This window comes from Manis pentadactyla, chromosome 7, assembly GCF_030020395.1.
Source record: "Manis pentadactyla isolate mManPen7 chromosome 7, mManPen7.hap1, whole genome shotgun sequence".
Taxonomy (NCBI): Eukaryota; Metazoa; Chordata; class Mammalia; order Pholidota; family Manidae; genus Manis; species Manis pentadactyla.
This window is the reverse complement of record NC_080025.1, coordinates 60,034,143-60,055,716: the sequence shown is the minus strand read 5'-3', so window position 1 is coordinate 60,055,716 and position 21,574 is coordinate 60,034,143. Positions and strand designations below refer to the sequence as shown.

At 37.7% G+C, this 21,574-nt stretch overlaps 1 protein-coding gene across 2 annotated transcripts in view; it reads right to left on the bottom strand.

The window, feature by feature from the left end:
* RELN (reelin) overlaps positions 1 to 21,574 on the bottom strand; it is a 482,819-nt gene that overhangs the window by 21,133 nt on the left and 440,112 nt on the right. For both annotated transcript variants that reach the window (XM_057504425.1, XM_036892412.2), the window contains exons 47-56: positions 17,970 to 18,110; positions 16,565 to 16,742; positions 14,934 to 15,127; positions 11,213 to 11,469; positions 7,668 to 7,822; positions 6,369 to 6,583; positions 4,033 to 4,210; positions 1,646 to 1,821; positions 1,390 to 1,496; positions 85 to 327 (exon numbers count right to left, since the gene is read on the bottom strand). In XM_057504425.1, the coding sequence (XP_057360408.1) occupies positions 85 to 327; positions 1,390 to 1,496; positions 1,646 to 1,821; positions 4,033 to 4,210; positions 6,369 to 6,583; positions 7,668 to 7,822; positions 11,213 to 11,469; positions 14,934 to 15,127; positions 16,565 to 16,742; positions 17,970 to 18,110 (1,844 nt within the window). The remainder of the gene's footprint in view (positions 1 to 84; positions 328 to 1,389; positions 1,497 to 1,645; positions 1,822 to 4,032; positions 4,211 to 6,368; positions 6,584 to 7,667; positions 7,823 to 11,212; positions 11,470 to 14,933; positions 15,128 to 16,564; positions 16,743 to 17,969; positions 18,111 to 21,574) is intronic.

Sequence of the window (21,574 nt, the reverse complement as noted above, 5' to 3'; positions counted from 1 at the left end):
CTTCTAAATGTTTTTCATGTAGACATACAGACATAAACAGACACAAGGCTCACAGGAAAGACAGTTGAATGTCTTGTTTCTTACCGTCATCAAAAGTGTCCATGAGTTGACTGGGATTGATTTCTGCTCCGCCAATCAAAATGTTGTCTAGTGCCCACTGAGCACGCTCCACCCCAGAGACCACAAGTCCGTTGCTAATCACAAAAGGCTGCCACCAGCGAAGCCGAGTGGTGTTGGTGAGCGCATCCTCGGGAAGAAGTATGTAGTCATGTCTAACAGAAATGTATTTCTGGAAATCCATCTCATGGAGCAAAGTCCAGGTAATCCCTATAATAACAAATATACCATATAGTAACTTACCTGGAAAAAAAAAATCAACAGTATACTGCAGCTACTGGAAGCTTCCCAGAGAAATCTGCAATCAGGAAATGATAATTGATTGCATTGACTTTAATGTAAGTCATTGTGATACACTGTGTCAAAATGAGGCTGATGATAAGAGGGGAAGGGTATTTAGAAATATTTGGTCAAAAATAAAAACTCTGAAATAAAAATTTTATATTTTCTGCTTTAAAAATTTCGTTCTGGATTGCTATGTGCACTGTTTCTCATAAATAATGAGTGATACCCATGTTTTGCATGCTTGTGGACAAGAATTCCTAGTAATTTAAAATACAGCTATTATTATAATTCTATGCAGTTTTTAATTTGTTGGACTGTCATGAAGTTTGTCTCTTATTAATTGATAAGACTATAAGTGGGTTGTCTAAATTACTGAAGAAAACACTTTTTGAGTATCCTAAAATATCTTAGGCCCATCTATTTATCTGCTATTTATTAATAATGATATCTATCTGCTAAAGCTGATTTTCTAAAGACCTCCTGGTTGTTGGTCTGGTTTTAGCTTCTTCAAGATAATAAAACAGACCTGTCTTAAAATAGTCTATGACAGACTCATGAATTTAGATTATCTTCTTTCATAATAAAGTTTTCTTGCAGATTTATTATGTGCTTGTTCACACAAAAGCTTTTAAAAACACATTAAAATGTTTAAAAAATTATCTCTTACTTGGAACACCATGCAAAATTTCTTTCTTAATTGTATCATTTATAATCAAGCTTCAGTTAAACATAGAGATTTTTCTTTATTCATAATATTTGGAGCTTATTTTTTCATGTGACTTCTTTCTAGTCTCTTTTTGGTAGATTTTGCATAACACATAAGTCACACATATGGAACATGTAATGCAACTAAGATCTGTAGCTTTCTCTCTGTGATTTTCAATATTCTCATTGCAAAGTCAGCAAAGTTTGCAGAAACTTTTGTGAGGGGCACTGGGTAGGATTTGGGAACCTGCTCCAAGGTGTGGCTTCCCCCCTGAAACGTGCCTCCGTCGGTAGAGTAGTCCAACAGCACGCCTTCTTTCCGGCAGACGGGCCGATGGCAGGAGGTCATGTTGTTCTCACTACCGATGCGCCCCCAGTATTGCAGGAATCTGGATGCAAGCACATGTTACTCATCAGTATAGTTAATTAGAAAAAAGAGTCTACCCAAGTCCTGGCTAACAACTTCTCCCACAAATGTGTTCCTTACTTTGGGGCCAATTTGCAATGCTCTGATAAAAATCACAGAAAACTGACTTACTTTGCCCCTCGCAGATCCAAATCTTGAGTAGTAGCTTGTCTCACAGTGGAACCCCCAAAATAGAGGGCAGTGTCCTCAGCAAGAATCCCACACTCAGTACAAGTACTTCCACCTTCTAAGGACATCCATAACTCAGGCTTGATTTCTTCACTGTCAAAACGTTCCTTCAGGAAAGTCTGGAAAAAAAATAAGTGGATGTGGGTTACAATTTCAGAACGTAACTATGGAATTACACCTTGGACTTAAGCAAAATAGAGCTGGTTAAAATGCATTTCCAAAGGTACTTTACAAAAAAACAAGGTATCTCCACAATGTGCTTAATTTAAACTGCTTAAATATTTTAAGCAGTTTAATCATTGGAACCTGAAGTCTAGAAAGAATCTTCAAATAAAACGATTGTAAAGTTGACTGTAGTAACGCTCTTATTTGTGAAGTCACTTAAGCATATACTCCCAAACTATGCATATTAGTATAGTGTATAGAAGTAGTATTGTAATTTATTATATTAGGAAATATGCACAGAAAATGAAAATTTAGGGGAATAAGATAAAAAACAAATGTTCTAGCACTTTTTCCCCTAACATTTCCCAGTGGATTGTCTTGTTTTCCCCTGGAAGTATGTGCTCCTCACTTTACAGACTGCTTTAGGCTACCAGGATCCTTCAGTTCCCAGCACAGAGTGAAGCTGGAATGTCCATATGGCTAGGCAAGGACATCCGAAACCAAAGGTTTCCTTCCATGTGAAGTTAAAAGAAAATCAATCTTGGAAGGCAGTTTGAAAGACATTTCATATATTTATCAGGGCCAAGATTTAGAATTATAGGGAGAAGTACTCAAAATCTAGAAAAAAATATTTTCTCTGGGTCTCTAGTTTATCTTTTTAACTAAGAATGGCCAACAATTAGGAATAGTCTATTTTCCAAAGAGAGTTGATAAATAAAATATTAGGATTCATTATGGCTACAATTTTTAAATAGAATTATTTCATCTCCTCACATCATAGTCAAGATCTTGATTTTCTATTCATTTTGTCCACAGTACATTCATTTTACATTGGTTTAGGCATAATTCTTTTGTCCATTAAATGATAAAAATAAGAAAACAATTTGTTATAGTTGCAATTGAAGTAACTGTACATTGAAAAACTGTGTACTTTTCACTTCTTTAGGAGAGTTGTCTAGTTGTTATCTTATTGCGTAATTAAGATTATTTAAATAGGCCCTTTTTTGTTCTAACTTAAAACATAACCATCTCTATAGTTAAAGACATGGAGTTATGTGTCAGTCTTACCTTATCTCACTGATATTAGCATATAAATGTAATTTTAAAAATGTAGGTTTACATGTAAGAATACAAGAGTCTGGAGACCTGTTTCATTAACCATGTAAACTCTCATTAAAAAGGTTGGAAACAGAGTTCATAACATAGATTTGCACAATTTCTTATCCAAATGAGGAATGCTAATGGAATGTACATGAAAGAAAGTACAATTTTTTAGTTTATTCATTACCTGTGGCTATATTTCTCATGTTATAATCATATTTGATAATAAATAGACTAACAGCTTCAGACACAGGTGAGTATTGCTCCAATTTTATTATTCTAATTTACCAGTTCAAAAGTTGTTAAAGTATTATAGAAGAACAAAATGACAGAATAAGTTTTTTAAAAAATTGAAGTACAGTTAATAGAACAGGTTTTGTTTACCACTCAGTTTGATTCCAATCACTTGTGCTTTTTGGGCTTAGTCATCTTCCCATTATTGTAATGACCAATGCACTATATTTACTCACAGAAACAGAACGTGGATATGGATATGACAATTGTGTTAGGCAATTCCATTTGCTTTGCAAATTAAATAATGATATAACAGCTAAAGTTTCCAAGAATGACTTCTCTATTCTTAATATACAACCACATTTAAGCAGTCAGCAAATCAGAACATTGAATTTTCTGATAAAAAATTCAACTACTGGTTGGTTAGTCCTTTTTGAAAATTTGTTTTTTTGTGATAATGCATATACGCTATTTGCTCTATTTCATAACAACAACAGTATTCTCCTTTAAACAGTACATCTACTAAAAAAGTGAAGTAAAGAAGGCTTAATATTGACTTTAAATTAAGAAGCTACTTTAAAAAAAGCTGAATTTTATGTTCTTTAATCCATATAGTCTGGTTTATTTTAGGAATGGGCTATTAGAGCTTGATCCCAATATTCTTGTATCTAAGAAATCTAAGGCATATTTTTCAGTTTCCACCCAAAGGATTTATTTACGGGGGGTTCCAAAAAACATTGTTATAAATTACTGGTCTCACACTTGTTGGTTCTTAAGGCATGGCCTGCAATGCACGTACATGGGGCTTCTATTCCGGGCTTTATCATTACCTTCAGCGTGTGAGTCAAGTAGCAGTTGGGTCCAGAGTGTCCCGGATCACAGATGCACTGCTCCTTTAAGCAATCTCCATGGCCCCTGCAGTTGTCTAAGCACCCAGGGCCCAGGTAGAAATTATCGATTGCCCACTGCACATCTGAAAACTTCTGATAGAACCTGAACCTTACTGGACTATTAGCAACATAAAAGCAAAAGAAAGAAAGACAAAAGTTAACTTTATTCAGGTCCATGTTTCTGTATGTGTATTCAGTGCTCAAGACAAAAAAACATTTAAGACAGTCTGATAGGATGAAATGGGTTAATAAAAGTTTTCTGACTGTCATCATCTTCCCATTTCTAGTAATGGAAATGTAAAGCCAGTTTTGTGTAAATTTTAAAATGCGTGAGCAATCTTGTAAAACAAAATAAAAATACAGTGAAATACCAATTTCAAGCAATAGGAACATTTAAAAATACAAATTTGTAACCTTCATAAACCCGGTTGCTTATGAACTGGAATTCAGTCATTGTGTTGCAATTCAGAATCATTAATTGCATTCCTGAAATCGAACAGAAGGTGAGTGGATCTTTTGACAGAGCCTTGTTAGCACACACAAAGCTCTCAGGTGGCTGGGAAACAGCAAGTTCTGAATTCCCCGAAGGTAATCAATATTCTCAATATTCTCAGAGTAACTATGCTAATTAGAAAATAATTTTGAAAGGGTTATATTAAAGGACAATTTCCTTGAGACTGTAATTTCAGCATTGTTCTTTGTCTTCTAGGGAAAATATAAGTCTCATAATTAACCCTACATTAAAATACACCGCACTTATTTTGGTGTAAAGAGCCCTAAGTGCCTGAGGGAACTTTCTGGGCCAATGTAAATGTTCTGTACCTTGTTTATGTGGTGGTTACAGAATAACCAATGGTAAGAACTCATTGTGCTAAACAATTAAGATGTGGGCATTTTACCGAATGTAAATTATACATTCTTATTTAAAAAGAGAGAGAGAGAGAATAGGAGGGAGAAAATGAGGCAGTGACATTACGGTGGCTCCTCAGCATCCGTTCACTGCAGATGAGTCATATGAGATAATCATCAAATGTAATTCCCCTACCTCCTGATTAATGCATTCCTGAGCTAATTTGTACCAATGGGATTCAAGGAGCTACTGGCTCAGGCTTGGTTTGAAAGAAAAGCAACTCTTTTTCTCTCCCACAGGATGTAAGGATGCATTCTGCTCCAGTTTTCTGGAAGCCGACTATGTTCATGAGGGGAATTGGCCTGAAGCTGAGTGTGACACCCGTATGTGGACAGTGGAGCAAAGAAGAAGAGTAAGAGAATGAGAAATAACAATGCCTTGAAGACATCGTTGAGCTTGTGAATCCACCAATTCCAGGGGCCACTTCTATTTAGATTTTTTCATTATAAAGTACAGTTCATTTTTAACTGAGCCAATTCTAATTGGTTTTTTCTGTCACCTGCAGCTGAAAGCATCTTGATTTAGTTTCTTAGCATGTTAATTGACTAAGCCCTTTAGTCACTGTTCCAGGAAACAGTGAGTGGTCATGTAGTAAATGATACCTATGGGGCACTGCAAGAGCCATGTGTAAGCACCTTATTCAAAGGCTCTTGTCTGGTCATATATCATAATTCTTTCACAAGAAGGTTCTTCATTTATCCAGACTCTGTGATGCACATGGTGAACGTACACATCAAATACTTTAATGTGTTTTTTTCCCTACTTTTACAGTTGAAGGGAAATCTTTTGGAATTGCCTTAAATTAAGTTATTCACACACTTTTCAGACAACAGTTCAATCATCTCAGTTCACCACAACTCCAGGCTAATTTCTTCTCAGTGCAGGTGCAGAACACAATGCTTTGGTAAAGAAAAACGAAGCCTACAAACCACACTTATAAAAAGCATGAAGATTTAGGGTTTGTGCAAATAGCACGATGAGGCAGGATTTGCTCCTGGCTCCATCTGTCATGGATTGACAAGGCAGTAATGTGGACAGCGTATGCTGCAGGGGCAGGGGGGCACAGTGTACAAGGTCCCTAAGGTAGCATACACCTTTTCACCTGGCTCCAAGGCCATGTCTATTCCACAGACACTGAGGTGTGGAAAATGGAAGGGCCTGTTAAAGCCCATCTTGACAAGTCTGAGGATTACAGCTTGAGGTCTCCTCATCTTAGCTCATTATGCAGGTCACCAATTAGAGGACCCTTAAAGTTAGGGAGGAAGAGAGCATTTTACCCACAGTCTCACATAGTTTCAGGCTCAACAACAGTGTCCCTAATCTGCTTCTAGATGCTCGGAACCAGGCTTTTTAATATTCTACTTACTTTCCTACTAAGCTTTCAGGGAGTGGGTAGGTAATCCTTTTCCATCCTTTAGTTGGGAAGAACACAGATGGCTGAGAAACACTCCCAGAACATTTCGGGTCTGCAGGTAAACACTGAGGGACCAGATAATTCCAGCTCACACCAAAGTCAGTAGAATACTGCACATGAATTTGATTCTGGGCAACTTTTTCAGACACTTTACATCCAACAGAGATCTAAGAAAGAGAAAAGCAAGATGGTTAAGGTATTAAAACCATCTTAGACATTTTTTCTCTAAGAACTTGGCAGAAAGGAAATTGCTAGTGACTTGACTGACACTGTACCACACCCACCCCATATTTTCAGGTTTGTTATTTGTTCTGCTGATGGATGGAGGAGTCGGCATGGTTGCCCAAAGTGACAACTTAGAGAAAGTGCCAAATACATTGTGCAGGGAGTTTGGAAAGAAGCTTAAGCCTGTGTTTCTGCCACGGCTGGCTGATTGCCCTGGAAGGCCTGGGCTTACTCTTACAAATTGTTGTTTGTTGTGCTAATGGTCTGGCATGTCTATTTGGCAGAAAGCTCAACCAAGAAGGATTGCTAACAGCTTTTCCAAGTTTACTATTTTGCCATTCAATTTATGACTCTCAATAAATCACTTCCAACTACAAGTAAGATGCAATGAAGTGATAACAGAAGGTGCTTTTAATAAGGCACAGAAGGTTTTGTGGAAGCAGATAGCCAGAATTTGACATTTGTTTGCTAATACAGTGGAACTGAACTAGACAATAAACTGGTTGACATAAAATAAATTAGTTGACATAAAATAAATTAGTTGACATAAAATCTTGGCCAAAACTGATGTTGGCATTAATACTAATCATGTCTTTGTTTCCTATAATTTTCTTATTCCAGAAACATCAAAACACTCTTGTATAAAAAAAGGACATATAACCATAATAGCTTTAATCTTCTCATAAAAGGAAAAAATTGCAAAGGTCATATAACAATATAAACTCAAGGAATTGAAATCCATATTCTATATTTTTATTGTCAGTGTTTTGCTTTATCAGTATTAAATCCTGAGTAGAAACACATTTACTCTTATGGAATGTTCACCTTGGAAAGTTCAGAAATAAAATACTTTTAATTGTTAAGTTATATATAGTTGAGATGTATATTACCTTAATATTAAATTTTATTTTTCAAAAAGTATATATTAAGTCAATGAAATATTATATAATCCTCCTATAATTTTTTCTCTTTTTTATATGGCTAGTATGTGGTTATTCATGTAATGGAGACCACAGCATTTTCCACCTTGAATTGCATGATCCAGCCATCAGTGGGAGTCAGGTCATGGGTCACTGCATACACTTCTCTTCCGTCATGACTGCCACAAATCATGACACCATCAGGGGAGTCGCAGAATCTTTCTACTGTGCAATCATCATGGAATAGCCAATGCTCATTCACTTAATGAAGAAAAAAAATTATTAAAAATTTATGACAAAAATACTTGAAGCAAATTTTCACTTTAAGCAAGATCTGGAATTATTTTAAGTAGAAGTGTCTTATAACGTATTACATCAATCCATAACACACATAATATAAGGGGGGCACAGGAAAGGCAGTATAGCACAGAGAAGACAAGTAGTGACTCTACAGCATCTTACTGTGCTGATGGCAGTGACTGTAATGGGGTATGTGGTGGGGACTTGATAATGGGGGGAATCTAGTAACCACAATGGTGTTCATGTGAAACCTTCATAAGATTGAAAATAAATGATACCATAATAAAAATAAAAAAGACAGACTCTGGGAAAAAATAAATAAACAAAAAAACATATTACATCAGTCCAAAGACAAAACACTAGTGGAAGCCCATTGTTTTAAGGAACATGAATACTAGGAGATTGCGATATACCTAATATCTGATATCAGTCTACATTTGGAAAAAAAAGAGTGTATTTTATGTTTCATGAATGAAAAGCAAAGGAAAATATATATATTTTTTCTGACAGATATTTAACTTTTTAGGCAGGATGCAAAGGAGAAATAATTTTTAGTAACGTAATAGGGAAGTGAGTTAGCTACTTTTATTCAAATTCTGGTAATATTGTCTAGTGAATTAAAAAAAATTGTAATAATCTAACTCATAGAACCAGAGAGTAAAATAGTGGTTACCAGGTCTGGGGGCAGAGGGACACATGGAAAGTGTCATAAAGTTTCAGTAAAGCAAGATGAGTAAGTTCTAGAAACCTACTAACAACATAGTGTCTATAGTTAACAATACTGAACTGTATACTTAAAAATTTGCTAAGAGGGTAGATCTTATGTTAAGTGCTCTTATCATAACAGAAAAAGCAATATTAAAAAAAAGAGAGAGGGTTTGGGAGGGAATGTTTGGAGATGATTGATAAATTTATAGCCTGGATTGTGGTGATGGTTTCATGAATATATACTTAAACTCTTCCAGTTGTACATAATAAATATCTACAGCTTTTTGTATGCCAATTATACCTCAATAAAGTGATTTTTAAAAAAAAGCTTGTAAGAATCTAAGGAAACTTAAGCAGCAAGATTATGACTTGGTTAGTTCAGAGTATATCATATTGTCTCTCTCTCTCTCTCACACACACACCCGCCCCTTGCAATTCCCTTTCTTTTCTTGCTATTTTGACATTATGATTATATTCCCCAAAGGCCAGAAATTAAATATATACACAAGTTGCATCTAATTCACGATATACTTTGATTTTACAGGTCCACCTTTTCTCTGAAAGTTTCCTGGTTAGCTGCAGCATTTACAGTGGAGATGAATGAGTACAACCAGAAGCTTGGGGCCACTATGCAAGTCACGGAGTTGGAAGGCCTCTAGGAGTCAGAGAAGAGACCAAACAACTTAACTGGAATTCAGCTTTCACCTGTGTGGCCTCCTTTTCATTTTGTCTGAACACAGCACATCCCTGTAGACCAAGCAGTTTATCTCTGGGATTCAAGTGGCTACCACAATGCCATTGTCTGTTAGTTTCATTCCATGTGATTGGGGCTACATTTAATCTTAGATAATAGGACTCAAGAGTCAAAGTACACAGAAATTTAAATATAGTAAGAGTACTCTAAGTCAGTTTATTATGGGGTATATATTTTCTGCTAGAACTCTGTAATCCTGATGAGAAAGGGCTTGCATTAATCAACAAGCATCTCTTCTGCAATATCAGAAATTACTTTTGTAAGTAGATATTGCAGTTTCTAGGAGCATCATTTTTGCATTTCTGGAAGTAGCTGGAAAATTTGTTTCTTCAATTGTATGTCACCAATTAAACCTTAAGTAAAAAATCTGTATTTTAGGCACTTGAGAAAATAATCTATATTCGCTTTTACTTATACAGAAGCAGTTATAGTTAACAACTTAAATTATTCTCTGATCATAAACTCACTTAAATAAACATTACACAGGGAAAAATAAATGAGTAATTTGGTAAAGTTCTGACCCACATCTATGTAAGCAAATCTTCTCAATAACCTTTTTTCAAAAAATAAGAATACTTGGTAGTGGTGAGAACATTTTAAGCTTTTTCTCCTTAAAAGTAAGTACGATTTTATTATATATTTGCAATTATACTACTGTGCCATATGATATCCTAACATGAATTAATGAGGATAATTCATCTAAATCTTCAACAATGTCAAAATGGTAAAAAAATTATGATGAGTATTATACAGCTATTACAATTACATTTTCAAGGACACTTAAGGATATGGAGAAATGATCAAGATTTAATTCTGAATGAAAAAAGCAGGCTCCAGATATGTACAATTGATTATAATTTTGTAATGTTTATTATATAAAGGCATATAAAAAAGAAAAATACCAAAATATTGATGATAGCTACCCTCAGGTAATTTTTATTTTCATTCTCATGATTTTCTGTATTTTCTCAATTTCAAACATTGAACATGTATTACTTTTATAATAAAACATTAATAATTAAGTATTTCAAATTATTAATATTCCTCAAATTTCAATTTTTCTTCAGCATAGGTTCCAGTTCTCTGGAGGTTTCTTATCAGTCTTATTTATTGTAAAATACATCCAGATTGTCCTTTCTATGCAAGCTTTTAGTGCCGAATTGGGTGTGACACAGTCCCACTGTATGATGACTCTATAGTGGTTTATTGTTTCTGTTCTCACTGTTCAGGTAACACTTGCAGTGTTGGCATGAGATGTATAATGAAACATCACTACGTTTCCCTGAAGATACCATGTTTCATGTGGTATAACCAAGGATGTGGTATGACAAAGCCACATAATACAAGACATCACTTTAAAGAAAGGTGACCAGAATAGCATCATGAAATAAAAAGAAACAAGACATTACAACAAGAATAGGACGAAGAGAAGCTTCCGCATTCACCAGGAGTCCTGCGCAGCTCCTGCTGAGAATGAAGGTAACAAGCGGTATCTCGGACACTCTGAAACATGAAACGCCATCACAAACATGTTTGCCATGTAGCAAAACGAAACACTGGTCTTTGGATATTAGAACCAGGAAGTGGTGGCTTTCTACCCAAAATAGGAAACAGGAAACACAGAAGTGAAGAGTTTTAAAGAAAAGGAAATTATCCTATCAATGCAATCATAGAATTCTATCTATGAAAACATACTTACTGCTTGAATGAAATAAAGGATGGTTACAATGTAAACCAGGAAGACTGAGTGAAACAAAAGGGTGAAACCCTTTCCACTGTTTCTGAACCATTTGAGAATCTGGAGATGGTGCCCCGTTCTACTCTTTTGAAAAGACCCAAATCCGAACGCATTTCCACTGGACTTTTGTTCAGCACCAGTGAGGCTGTACCTGTCGTTTTGTCCTCCATAAACATGTCAAAGGCAATTCTCCCCACAGGGCCGGCGTCCGCGGGGGAGCGCTCATGCTGGGGCATGGGGGCGCTGCTGAAGGTGTCCAGCATGACTGTCCTCTGGTCAGCGGAGCCTGAGATGAGGACATTGTCGAGGGCCCAGTCATTCTGATCCAGGCCGTCGTGTCTGGGCTGCCACCAGCGGAAGCGAGTAGTGATCTCTTTAGCATCGGGAGGGAGAAGAATATTCACAAATCTGTAAGACAGTGATGGGGAAACACTAGTCAGATGTCTCAGGCGAGTAAAATATTTACAGCCAGAGACACAATATTATGAGTCAGTCTTTGCATGTTGACAAGGTGGTAGCTGCACTAGTGGGGGTGAGGATTTAATAATATGGTAACTGTTGAATAACTGTTCAAGTATGTTGTGTACTTGAAACCAATATAATATTGTATATCAACTGTACTTCAATGAAAAAATATATCAATAATAAAAACAGATATTGCAAGTCACATGGTTAGTGAGCTAAAGTAATTTTTAAAAACCATGATAAACAGGCTTGATTTTACAAAGTTTCAGGACTCCTTGTATTGGGGAAACAGAACATGAACCAATTCAAGCATCCTGGAACTACTCTAATCATTCCTGGGCAGGCCTTAGAGGGACTCTATATAATTTTCTGCTTGCCCAGGGGCCCTTCTGCATCTGTAGGCCTAGGGTATATGTACATTGGTCTATTGACATTTTTTTCTGTTACCTAGGGGTTGTTTTCACACGTGTCCTTCCCCTGGCACCTTGATTTCATTCTTCTTTGGTGAATGCCAGCAGTTTGCTTGGAATATGGACACTGGATTGTGGCAGGACATTTAGGCTCTTAACCTGAGGGCACCAGGCTCTATGTAGTTACTTTATCAGTTGTCTGTGGTTTGACACTGTCTTTATGCTTTACTGAAAACATAATACTAAGAAATGCTAAGTGGGAGCCATGGGCTACCAAGTCCAGGATGCTGTCCCTAACTTAGTCACCATTGACAGACATGGCTCCACGGTCCAACATGAACCTTAACTAGCTGGAAACAGGGTCTAAAATATGCTTCAATCACAATTATGCATTTAAACCCCAAGAATGTATCAAACTCTTTCACTTGCATTCACAACTCATGAAGTCTGTTGGGGAACGGAATATTTCCTGAGGCTTACTCTCCTTCTGCATAAAGTTTCCTCTATCTATGCTAATCCACCTCCCTTTACTTCCAAGGGCTTCCTCTTGGTTTAGTGTTCCAGGATGAGGCCCATCAGCCCATGCTCATTGGTGAGACCCTGAAGCTGAGGGCTGTGACGACAGTCCCTTTAGTTTTTGTCTTTCACACTGAAGAGAGTTTGTTATTTTAGTTTTGTTTACACAGAACCTCCTTGTGGACTTTATTTTCCCTTCCTCTTCTCTCTTTTATGTCCTCCTTTCGGTACAGTGACCAGGAGAGCAGGCAGCATCACGAAGGAGAACCAGGGGAGATCCATTTGGAGCTAGGGTGCTTTTGGTTGGATTTTAAATACTTTTGTTGGTTATGTCCATCATCTTATGTATGTTCTGAGCCATAATAGTTGAAGGATGTTGGTCTTAGGGAAGGAAAGGGTAGACTGTGAATCCTAGACCCTTATTTGTGTAGTTACTGGCAGTTTGGGACTGTCTTTAGACAAACAATCTTTTGCAAAGATCATTTCCTCAAACATCTCAGTTTTGCAGCTTATCTGCATCCCTCTCATCTTTTTGCATGCTTAGTCAGGTCTTTCTATAATTTATCTCCATTGATTTGGCATGCTTAATTAACATTTTAAAATGTATTAGATAATAACAGAAATCTCTCTGTATCTGGAGGGACACACAATCATACTTCTTCATCCAGAGCACTAATCTCCTAACTTTATTTTCCTTTCCGATTTCTAAATTAGTTTCCTTTTGCTGATAAACCCTTGACTACATTTTATAAACCTTCGGAGTAGAAATTTATCTAAAACTGATGAAAGTTTAAATAAATTGTGACCACTGTTCCTACCTCTGTCAAACTGTTGCTCCTTCAGAGAACTAAAGTGGATTAAACAGCTATGTTTTTATGCTGCAGAAACATAACTTCCTTCTTTCTGTCTCTTATGCTGTTTGAGTGTTCAGGAACTCACACGTAAAACTTTTATAACTTCCTCCATAAAAACCAAGGGAACAGTTCACTTGCCCTGTTATCTCCTACTAACAGAAGCATGTTTTTTTCATCACTACACTGGGTACCTCTGAATTTATATTTAAATTCCTTTATTGGCTTCCAACTTGAATACAAGTGCAGGATTTAAAACTTTTGCTTGCAGCAGAGACTATTGGCATTTCCTCTTTCCCTGCTTCATCCTTCACAGTCAGAGCCCATCTTCTTAGTGAGGCTAATAGTCACCCAGAATAAAGATGAGCTGAGGCGCCCCTGCATCTGGCTGTGTCTCTGTGGCTGGTATCTGGCTACTGAAATGACAGCACAGTATGGATAACTGCTAGCAAGCGTCCTTAGGGAGAGACGGCACACCCTTCTCGTCCCAGCCTCCTTCCTGCTGGCTGGCTGCGGAGCGGCTTTTAGGCCATGAGAGGAGGTTGTGTGTTGAGAGTCACCGATGTAGGACCAGGCAGAAGGAACCAGGGTGTCAGGTGTTTGTGGAGCTGCTGTAGCTGCCCTGGGCTACTTACTTCTGCTTCTACTTTATGTAAGGAGGCAAAAAACACCTTGTAAGTTATTTTGGGGTTTCTGCCATTCACAGCTGAACCTACTTTTAGCTGATACATTGAATTTAACTTACCATTTACAGGATTCGTTGTTTACATTTTACCTAATTTTTAGCTTCTACCTGGCTTGCCAGAAATTGAGGGATTATCTGTTTCTTCTTCCTTTTCTTGGTGCTTTTAAAAATTCTCTTGTTTCTTGATTGGGCTGTATTGCTTCTCCCTCTCTTCCTGTCTGCTCCCCTCTGCTGTCCCCTCCTTCAGCTTCTCCTTCTCTCCTTCTTTCTTCTTTTCCCTTCCTTCTCCCATTTCTCCTTTTCCCACTTCAATAAATAATGCTTTTTTTCCTTTTTAACAGTTTTTTTGACTCTTCTAATTGGTCACATTGATTTTGCTTTTGCCCTTCAGAAATATACATATATTTTTAATGACCCATACAATGTATTTATTCAGAGTTTTCTGAGGAATGTAGAAAATATACTCTAGGCTTCTTAAGGATATTTACATTCTATTGTGTTTATTTTCTAGGTCCCAATTCCCTAAAATGACTAAACTCTATCTATCTATCATCTATCTATCTATCTATCTATCTATCTATCTATCTATCTATCTATCTATCTATCTTATATCTATCATCTCTATCATCTATCTATCTATCTATTGAAATAAATTGCTTTCCTATTTCCATTTTCCCAAAGTGTTGCTGAAATGGAATTATCATATACTTACTAATTTATGGATTTTTGCACTGGGTCTATTCATTATTGGCATTGTGATATTCTGGGATTCAAAAACTAGTTTTTGAAATAAACACCCAAACCAGCTGTTTATCCAGTTCAGAAACTTTATCTTCATGTCAGTCTCAGAGGTGTTGCCTACCCATCAGTAGGGTGTGGGTCCCCTGCGTGAACCCTGTGTCTACGGACCCTTACTAGTTACTGGAGATAAAACAGAATACAAACCCAGGTTTACTGTACTGGTCATAGAAAATTTCCATCAGCAGGTTCCAGGTAATGCCTCCATTGACAGAATATTCCAAGAGAACACCTTGGTTACGGTTATTTGGTGTAATTAGGCATCCATACATGAAGTAAAATTGGATAAATTCGGCATTAGTGAGGTTTAGATCCACAGTGACCAACAGTCGACTGCAGGCCTAAGGAAAAGAGCAGAACACAACGGAATGTGACAAGGGAGCATGACTGCACGAGGAACTGTAATGGCAGGTTACAGGTTTTCTCTGGCTTCTGTCCTTTTGATGATTCTTTTGGAATACAAGTCACATGGTATTTTAATACTGATTTTCTTATCATCTCTCCTACTGTACTGCTCCTAGCATGGTCTCTAGCACACAGTGGGAACTCAGCAAGGATTTGCTGAACTTAGAAATCTCAGCATTAGAACTTACAAAGGGCAATGGAGTCTAAGGAGATTCTCTTCTATTTTCCTATAAGCAATAAGGGAGTTGGAATGAAAGTAACTTGTTTTTTCTTAAACTATTTCTAGTTATTAATGGACATTCATTGGATTTTTTTTATAAGGCATTATATATTAATAAAATAGCATGTTGAGATGACTACATCAATGTGAAGTTTAAAAATAACTGCATCTAAAAACTTCATATAATTTAAGTATGATCAGAGACAACAGTTGCAAAGCTTTTTATTTGAACTTTTATAGATGATTTTCATGTTATCTATCTTAATTCACTAATGTAGAAAGGTAGATTTTTCTTAGTTGAACATATAAGGAAAACTAGGCCTCTTAGAGTTCCACCTAAGCTAAGAAAAGTATGGTAAACAGGGCCTTCTTAGTGTTGATGAGTATAAAAATCTTAGATTGTCACTCTTGAGCTAAATCACTGCATGTAAGTAAAGTACTTCATTGACTCAAATGCGAACTCTATAGAAGGGTATGGTAGGGAAATAAAGGAAAATGAACTTGTAATTTTTAAAATAAATTGCCTATGGAGGATATTTGTGGTATTGGGGAAAAGCTATTTTTAAATAAATCATCTTTGGCAGCAAAGTAGAATTACTATAAAATTTCTGAAAGACATTTTCTAACATTGCTGTTGTCATTCACCAAATAATCTGCTATAAATATAAATGTCTAGTAATTACTAACAATTATCCTTTCTTGGAGAATTTATAGAAAAGATTAATTGTTGTTGATAAATTCAGGAAACGAAGCTCATTTTCCAGATTTTTGGCTCTTTAAATCCCAAATCTGTTGCAAACTCAAGAGTTTTTCAATTAGAGCATTATCTAGATGGAAGACCTTCACACATTGTACAACCCATGTTCTTCCAGGGTAGAGATTCGTTTAAGTCCTTTTTTTAATGTGTACTTAACTAAGTCTTATGCTGACACCACCTTGCATAATCAGATTGTCTCAACTGATTTGTGATAGGAAAATATTGGAAATAATTGGTATTTTCTGATTTGCATAAAGTTGCAAGTTCACATCAGGGTTGTGCATTTAGAGTATTTAATTCTGCATCTTGATCTGCCAATTAAACTTCAAAAGAGACTCAAGATTTTGGGGGGAACTCAGAGGATGCAGAAATGAGTAACCAGCAGCCAACACTTACCCCGCTGAAATGGAGAGCCATTCCTGAAGCCACAGCTCCACACACAGTGCTTAATTTCCCTCCATTCACAGTCAGCCAGTTCTGGTTGGATGGAGCTCTGTTGAAGTTGTCTTTGAGCTGGATTGGAAGGGAGGCTTCTGGCTCATCACAGTACAGGCCACCCCACTGCTCATCACAGCTGGATGTGGAGAAAGAGAAAGGACAAGTCAACATCAAAGAAAGCCTCCACAACTGTGTTCTCAAATTAGTGAAGCCAACTCTTTTTCCTAGTCCAGGATGATGAAAGGTTATTTATCTTCGCAGAGCTTACCAGAATTCACCTGCTCTCCTTAACAGTGTTTAGGTTAGAAATAAGCTGTAAAGTAACTGCCTTTAAGCTTACCTAAAGTAGTGACTTGGGCTTATAGGTGGAGAGAAAGAAGCCACTTCAAAGAATTTACTAAAGCTCTGTCTACACGACACAGTTCTGGATGGCTGACAGAAAACTGCAGCTGCCCACCTACACTGGTAGGTCCTGGGAATTTATGAAACGGGTTTTTAAAATAGAAGCTTTGGGCTAATTAGGAATCAAAGAGACCATGTTCCAAACAGTGGGAGGTACTTTGGATGGCATCTGTCGTCTCGACCACAGGACTGACTTCCCGTTCGGTTGGGGGAGAAATAGGAATATAGGACTATGAGGCTCTGGGGTGTCCGAGGTCATCCTAGGCATGGGCTGGAATCATTAATCAAAGGAAAGACTTCCCAGGTGTGTGGAGATTAATGGAGAAGGGACTAGCAATTCTCATAAGCATCTTCATTCCTATTACCCCATTGAACAGAATAATATATATTTTTTAAAAAGCACAGAGGCCTGCAGTACAGAAAACACATGAGTCCTTTATTTAGATCCTCCCAAAGATGCTATGGCAGTCTATAACAGTAGGCCTTTCTATCAAACACACCTGGTAAACTCATCAGATGTTTATAACTTTCTTATGCAACAACATGGGAATACCAATTAAACCACAGCAATGCATATTATTACACCTATTAGACCTAAGTGAGAAAATACTTATGATGTATTACTATTCTGTTGGAACAAACTGAACTCATGAACCTCTTTACATGTCCTTTTCAAGGCTCAGGTGTATCACAGAAACACAGAAGGAAATAAAATAAAATGAAACGAAAATCAATTATAATTCAGCCTCTCCTGACAAGATGGCTGTCGTTCAGTTCCCAACCTCTAAGAATGAAGATAAAATATCCAAAGACTCCATAGTTAGTGCAATGTCAGATTTCAGGAAAAGTGTATATAGCCTAAGGCAGCTTGGGAGAGATTCAAAAACAAGTTTCAGAAAAATCTCCTGCCTGGAACATGAGTCGGGAACTTTTGACAGAAGGAAAAGAAAGACCCACTTACACACAGCTGCCCTGGATGCAGCGTCCATGGCCACTGCACATGTCAATGCAGCCGTCCCCGATATAGACGTTATCTATCGCCCATGTCTGCTGCTTGTCAAAAGGAGCTGGCTGATGCCAACGGAAACGAGTGGCTTGGGACCTTTGAAAAAAAAAAGAGAACTATAATGAAGTATGTGGTGGAAAAGGGAAGGTGTTCTGGTATATCTGAACACGTGCATGGAAACTGTAACTCAAATGCACATAAACCTCCACGTCTGTTCTGAAAAGAGTGTCCATTATTGCAATATTCTATGCAAAACTTTGATTCACAAAATGAAATGCAATAGCTTGAGAACATGTTTTGGGACGACGATCTTTCTGAGCCTTATAAAAACAGACTGTAACAGAAACTAAAACTCATCCTAACACCAGTAGCCTCAGGGGAACAGTAAGCCCTGATTTTTGTGGGGTAACTGTTGTGGAGTGACTTCAAGCACTGCTGCTAACTTATATATGCAAATTAGGAGAAGATGGCTGTCCTTGAGCAGCCACAACCCCTCTCTATTTGACTTGGGAAGCAGGATATGCGCTAGATTTCAGCTACTACTTTCTCCCTATGGCCAGACACTTTCGTCCAGTGGGCTTACTGACCACCTACCACAACATTTGTGAGGAAGTCTCACAATGAAAGCCTTAAGGAGACAGACAGTAAGGGTGTAAATCAGAGGGATCAATGAAACCCTAGATAACTGGACAGAGAAAAGAGAGGGGATAAAAAATAAGACTGAACTTATGAAAAAACTGATTTAAATGCAATATAAATAAAACTAAAAGGGATTCTCTCATTTCAGAAGCAGAAATACATTTACTCATGCAGTTTTGGTGTCTTGTTCAGAAACACAAATAAACATGTTTTCAGAGACACTAGATGGCAGTAAAATCCAGACAATGCCTGAGGCTCAAGCGAGTCTGAACAAAGACCAGAAGAGGAAATGATTAGCCACAGCAGATTCTGTTTTATGGCTTCATATACTTTTGTCATTAAGAAACTGTTCATCGCTTGATGGAGAGATACCTGTTTTAGACAGGACACAGGACTAAACAACAGCAAGGATTTTATATTTTCTAGTTGAAGACATGTATACTAAGGTTAGAAGACAGAAAACAGACCAGAACTAAAACCTGCCCTCTGAAAATAAACAGTTCAGGTCGATTATTAGTTTACTGACCGTCTAGGCACTGATTCTCCACAACCCTCCTTGCTCCCCAGCTCCCATGTGTTCCAGCAGAGAAATGTCCACCAACTTCCCTCCTCCCGCTTCTACTGCATGGAACCTCCACCCCAAACTCCCGCCGCTGGCCCACTTGGCCCTGCCCCTGGGGCACACACTTCTGGAGCACTGTGTCTTCCCTCAGGTCCCAAAGCTCACCAAATGCACGTTTTCCCTCTCTCTCTGCCCGGGTCACCCCTGTGGGTCCCTCAGATCTCTGAGGAAATGTGAGGTCCTCACAGATAATTTTTCTTTCTGATCTCTTTAAAAATTACATTTCTCTCATAGCAAACTGCTCTCCTTTTATAGCACTTATCACAATTGTAGTCATCTATTTCTTTGCATGTATATTTCTGAAGTGTCTGTCTCCTCAGAGGAGTAAATTAAAAGAGCCAGGTCATCCCTTTTTGTTCAACACTATACACTCAATGAACAGCGCCTAGCACTTAGTAGGTGTTCTACAGGCTCAGGAAGTTGGTGTCTGGGGGCCATCATTCTCCCAGCCATGCGAAGATGTCTCCCCACGGTTGTGAACTCAGTGGCTCCGAGGATCAGTTAATTTTTAATGACTTGAGTTTATTAATAGCTATGCCTACATACATGCAGTAACATCTTATAAATAACATGGTAGAATATCGCATTTCTATAACACATTACTACTTGGATTCTAATAAGTCAACACTTATATACTTATTCTTTCTTTTAGACCATAAGCTTCTGAAGGGCAGGGAATAACTCTATATTCCTTCAGGGAACACTGTTTTATATCTTCAGTGCTTATAGATAGTAGGCAAGTAATAAAATTTCCTTGTTCCCCTAATATGTAATACATGGCCCATCAAAGCCCTTATTGCCTTTTACAAAAAATGCCCATTTAAGCATAGTTACCTCTATTGGATTATTCTCCTCATTTATCATTTTATTGTTGGTGATATTCATACCTGGGGCCTCATAAACATTTTCTGAAAGAATATCAAGTTGACAGTAATAAAGATGGCTAGGCAGAATCAAATAAGAGAGGTCTTGTAGGATGGGTGGGCAGGGAATGCAGGTCGGTGGTGGAAAAGGCAGTGATCTGATGGCTGTTGAAGGGGGAGGAGAATTTCCTAGCAGTTGGGAGGTGGTATGGGCTTCCTAGTAGGTGGTGGCTTTCTGATCATTGGTTGTGTTTAATCATAGCCACTTAACAGAGGGATTGTACAGAAGATTTGAGCCAGGTGCACTGTTGGTGTTGATAACAGGGACTTCTAACCATGACATTTTCAGTTTGCACAACTCTGTGGCATTCCACAGAAAAGGAATCAGTGAGAGACCACATGTAGGATGTACTAAAACTGAGGTTGGCTATGAGTAAAGACATAGAAGGGCTATAATCTGTACTCTGGTACTAGTAAATTCTATGTTTATGGTGAATAACTTGGATGTATAATGAGGAGGTGGAAGTTAATCAGATGATTTCCGGGCCCTTTCTTAAATGTGACGATTTTATTTTCTTGACAAAAATTACACCGAGTAATTATGTAGCCATAAAACAGGGGTACATATGCTATCAGATATTGTTTTATAAGAAAAGGAAAACTTTCACTAAGGGGATGAATTAGAGCATAAGTTAAGGATGAAAGTCTGGACGTTGAATTCCCGGGACTTCTCATTCCCAGGCCTGTCGCAGCTTCACTATGTAAAGAGGCCAAATCACTTATGTTTACGCGCTGACACTTCCCCATCTGTAAAACAGAGAAAATGCTGCTTCCCACCTCACAAGGGTGTTGTGAAAATTAATTAGCTCGTGTTTAACCAAGACCTGTGAGTGTCATGGTGAGGTCCCTTGGCAGGTGTCATCATTTGTCCTGAAGTTTTCTTACAATGATGGCCACCGCCAGCTGCTACATCTTGGAGTTCTGGGGAAAATGGCCCCAAAGCAGATTCCTCCTTTTTCCATATCCTTGAAATGCCTCCTCTTGCTTCTATTCTGAACTTAAATCATTCCCTCTCCGTTTACACCACATAGTAAGTGCTCCATAAGTGTTTTTTAATATCTATTACTAGGCAGTTAAAAAAATGTCACTATCAGCAGTGTTTCTGTTACTGCTCTCCCCAGGAACTTTCCCCATGCTACCTCCACACCTCCGGATAGGTTTTGATACAGATTTCAGAGGGTCTGCATCTGCTCTTTTCTTCAGGACAGCTCTATCTACCTACGAAGTCCTTGTTACCATCGTCATTGTAGGAGAGAAAGCCCTTTGAGAGGAACCATACATAATTAAAAAAAAAATCTTTTCAGTTTTCCTTGATGTCTCCTTTACTCTCAAAAAGATGCATAAAATATTTAGGACTAGAAAATATAGCTAAGCAC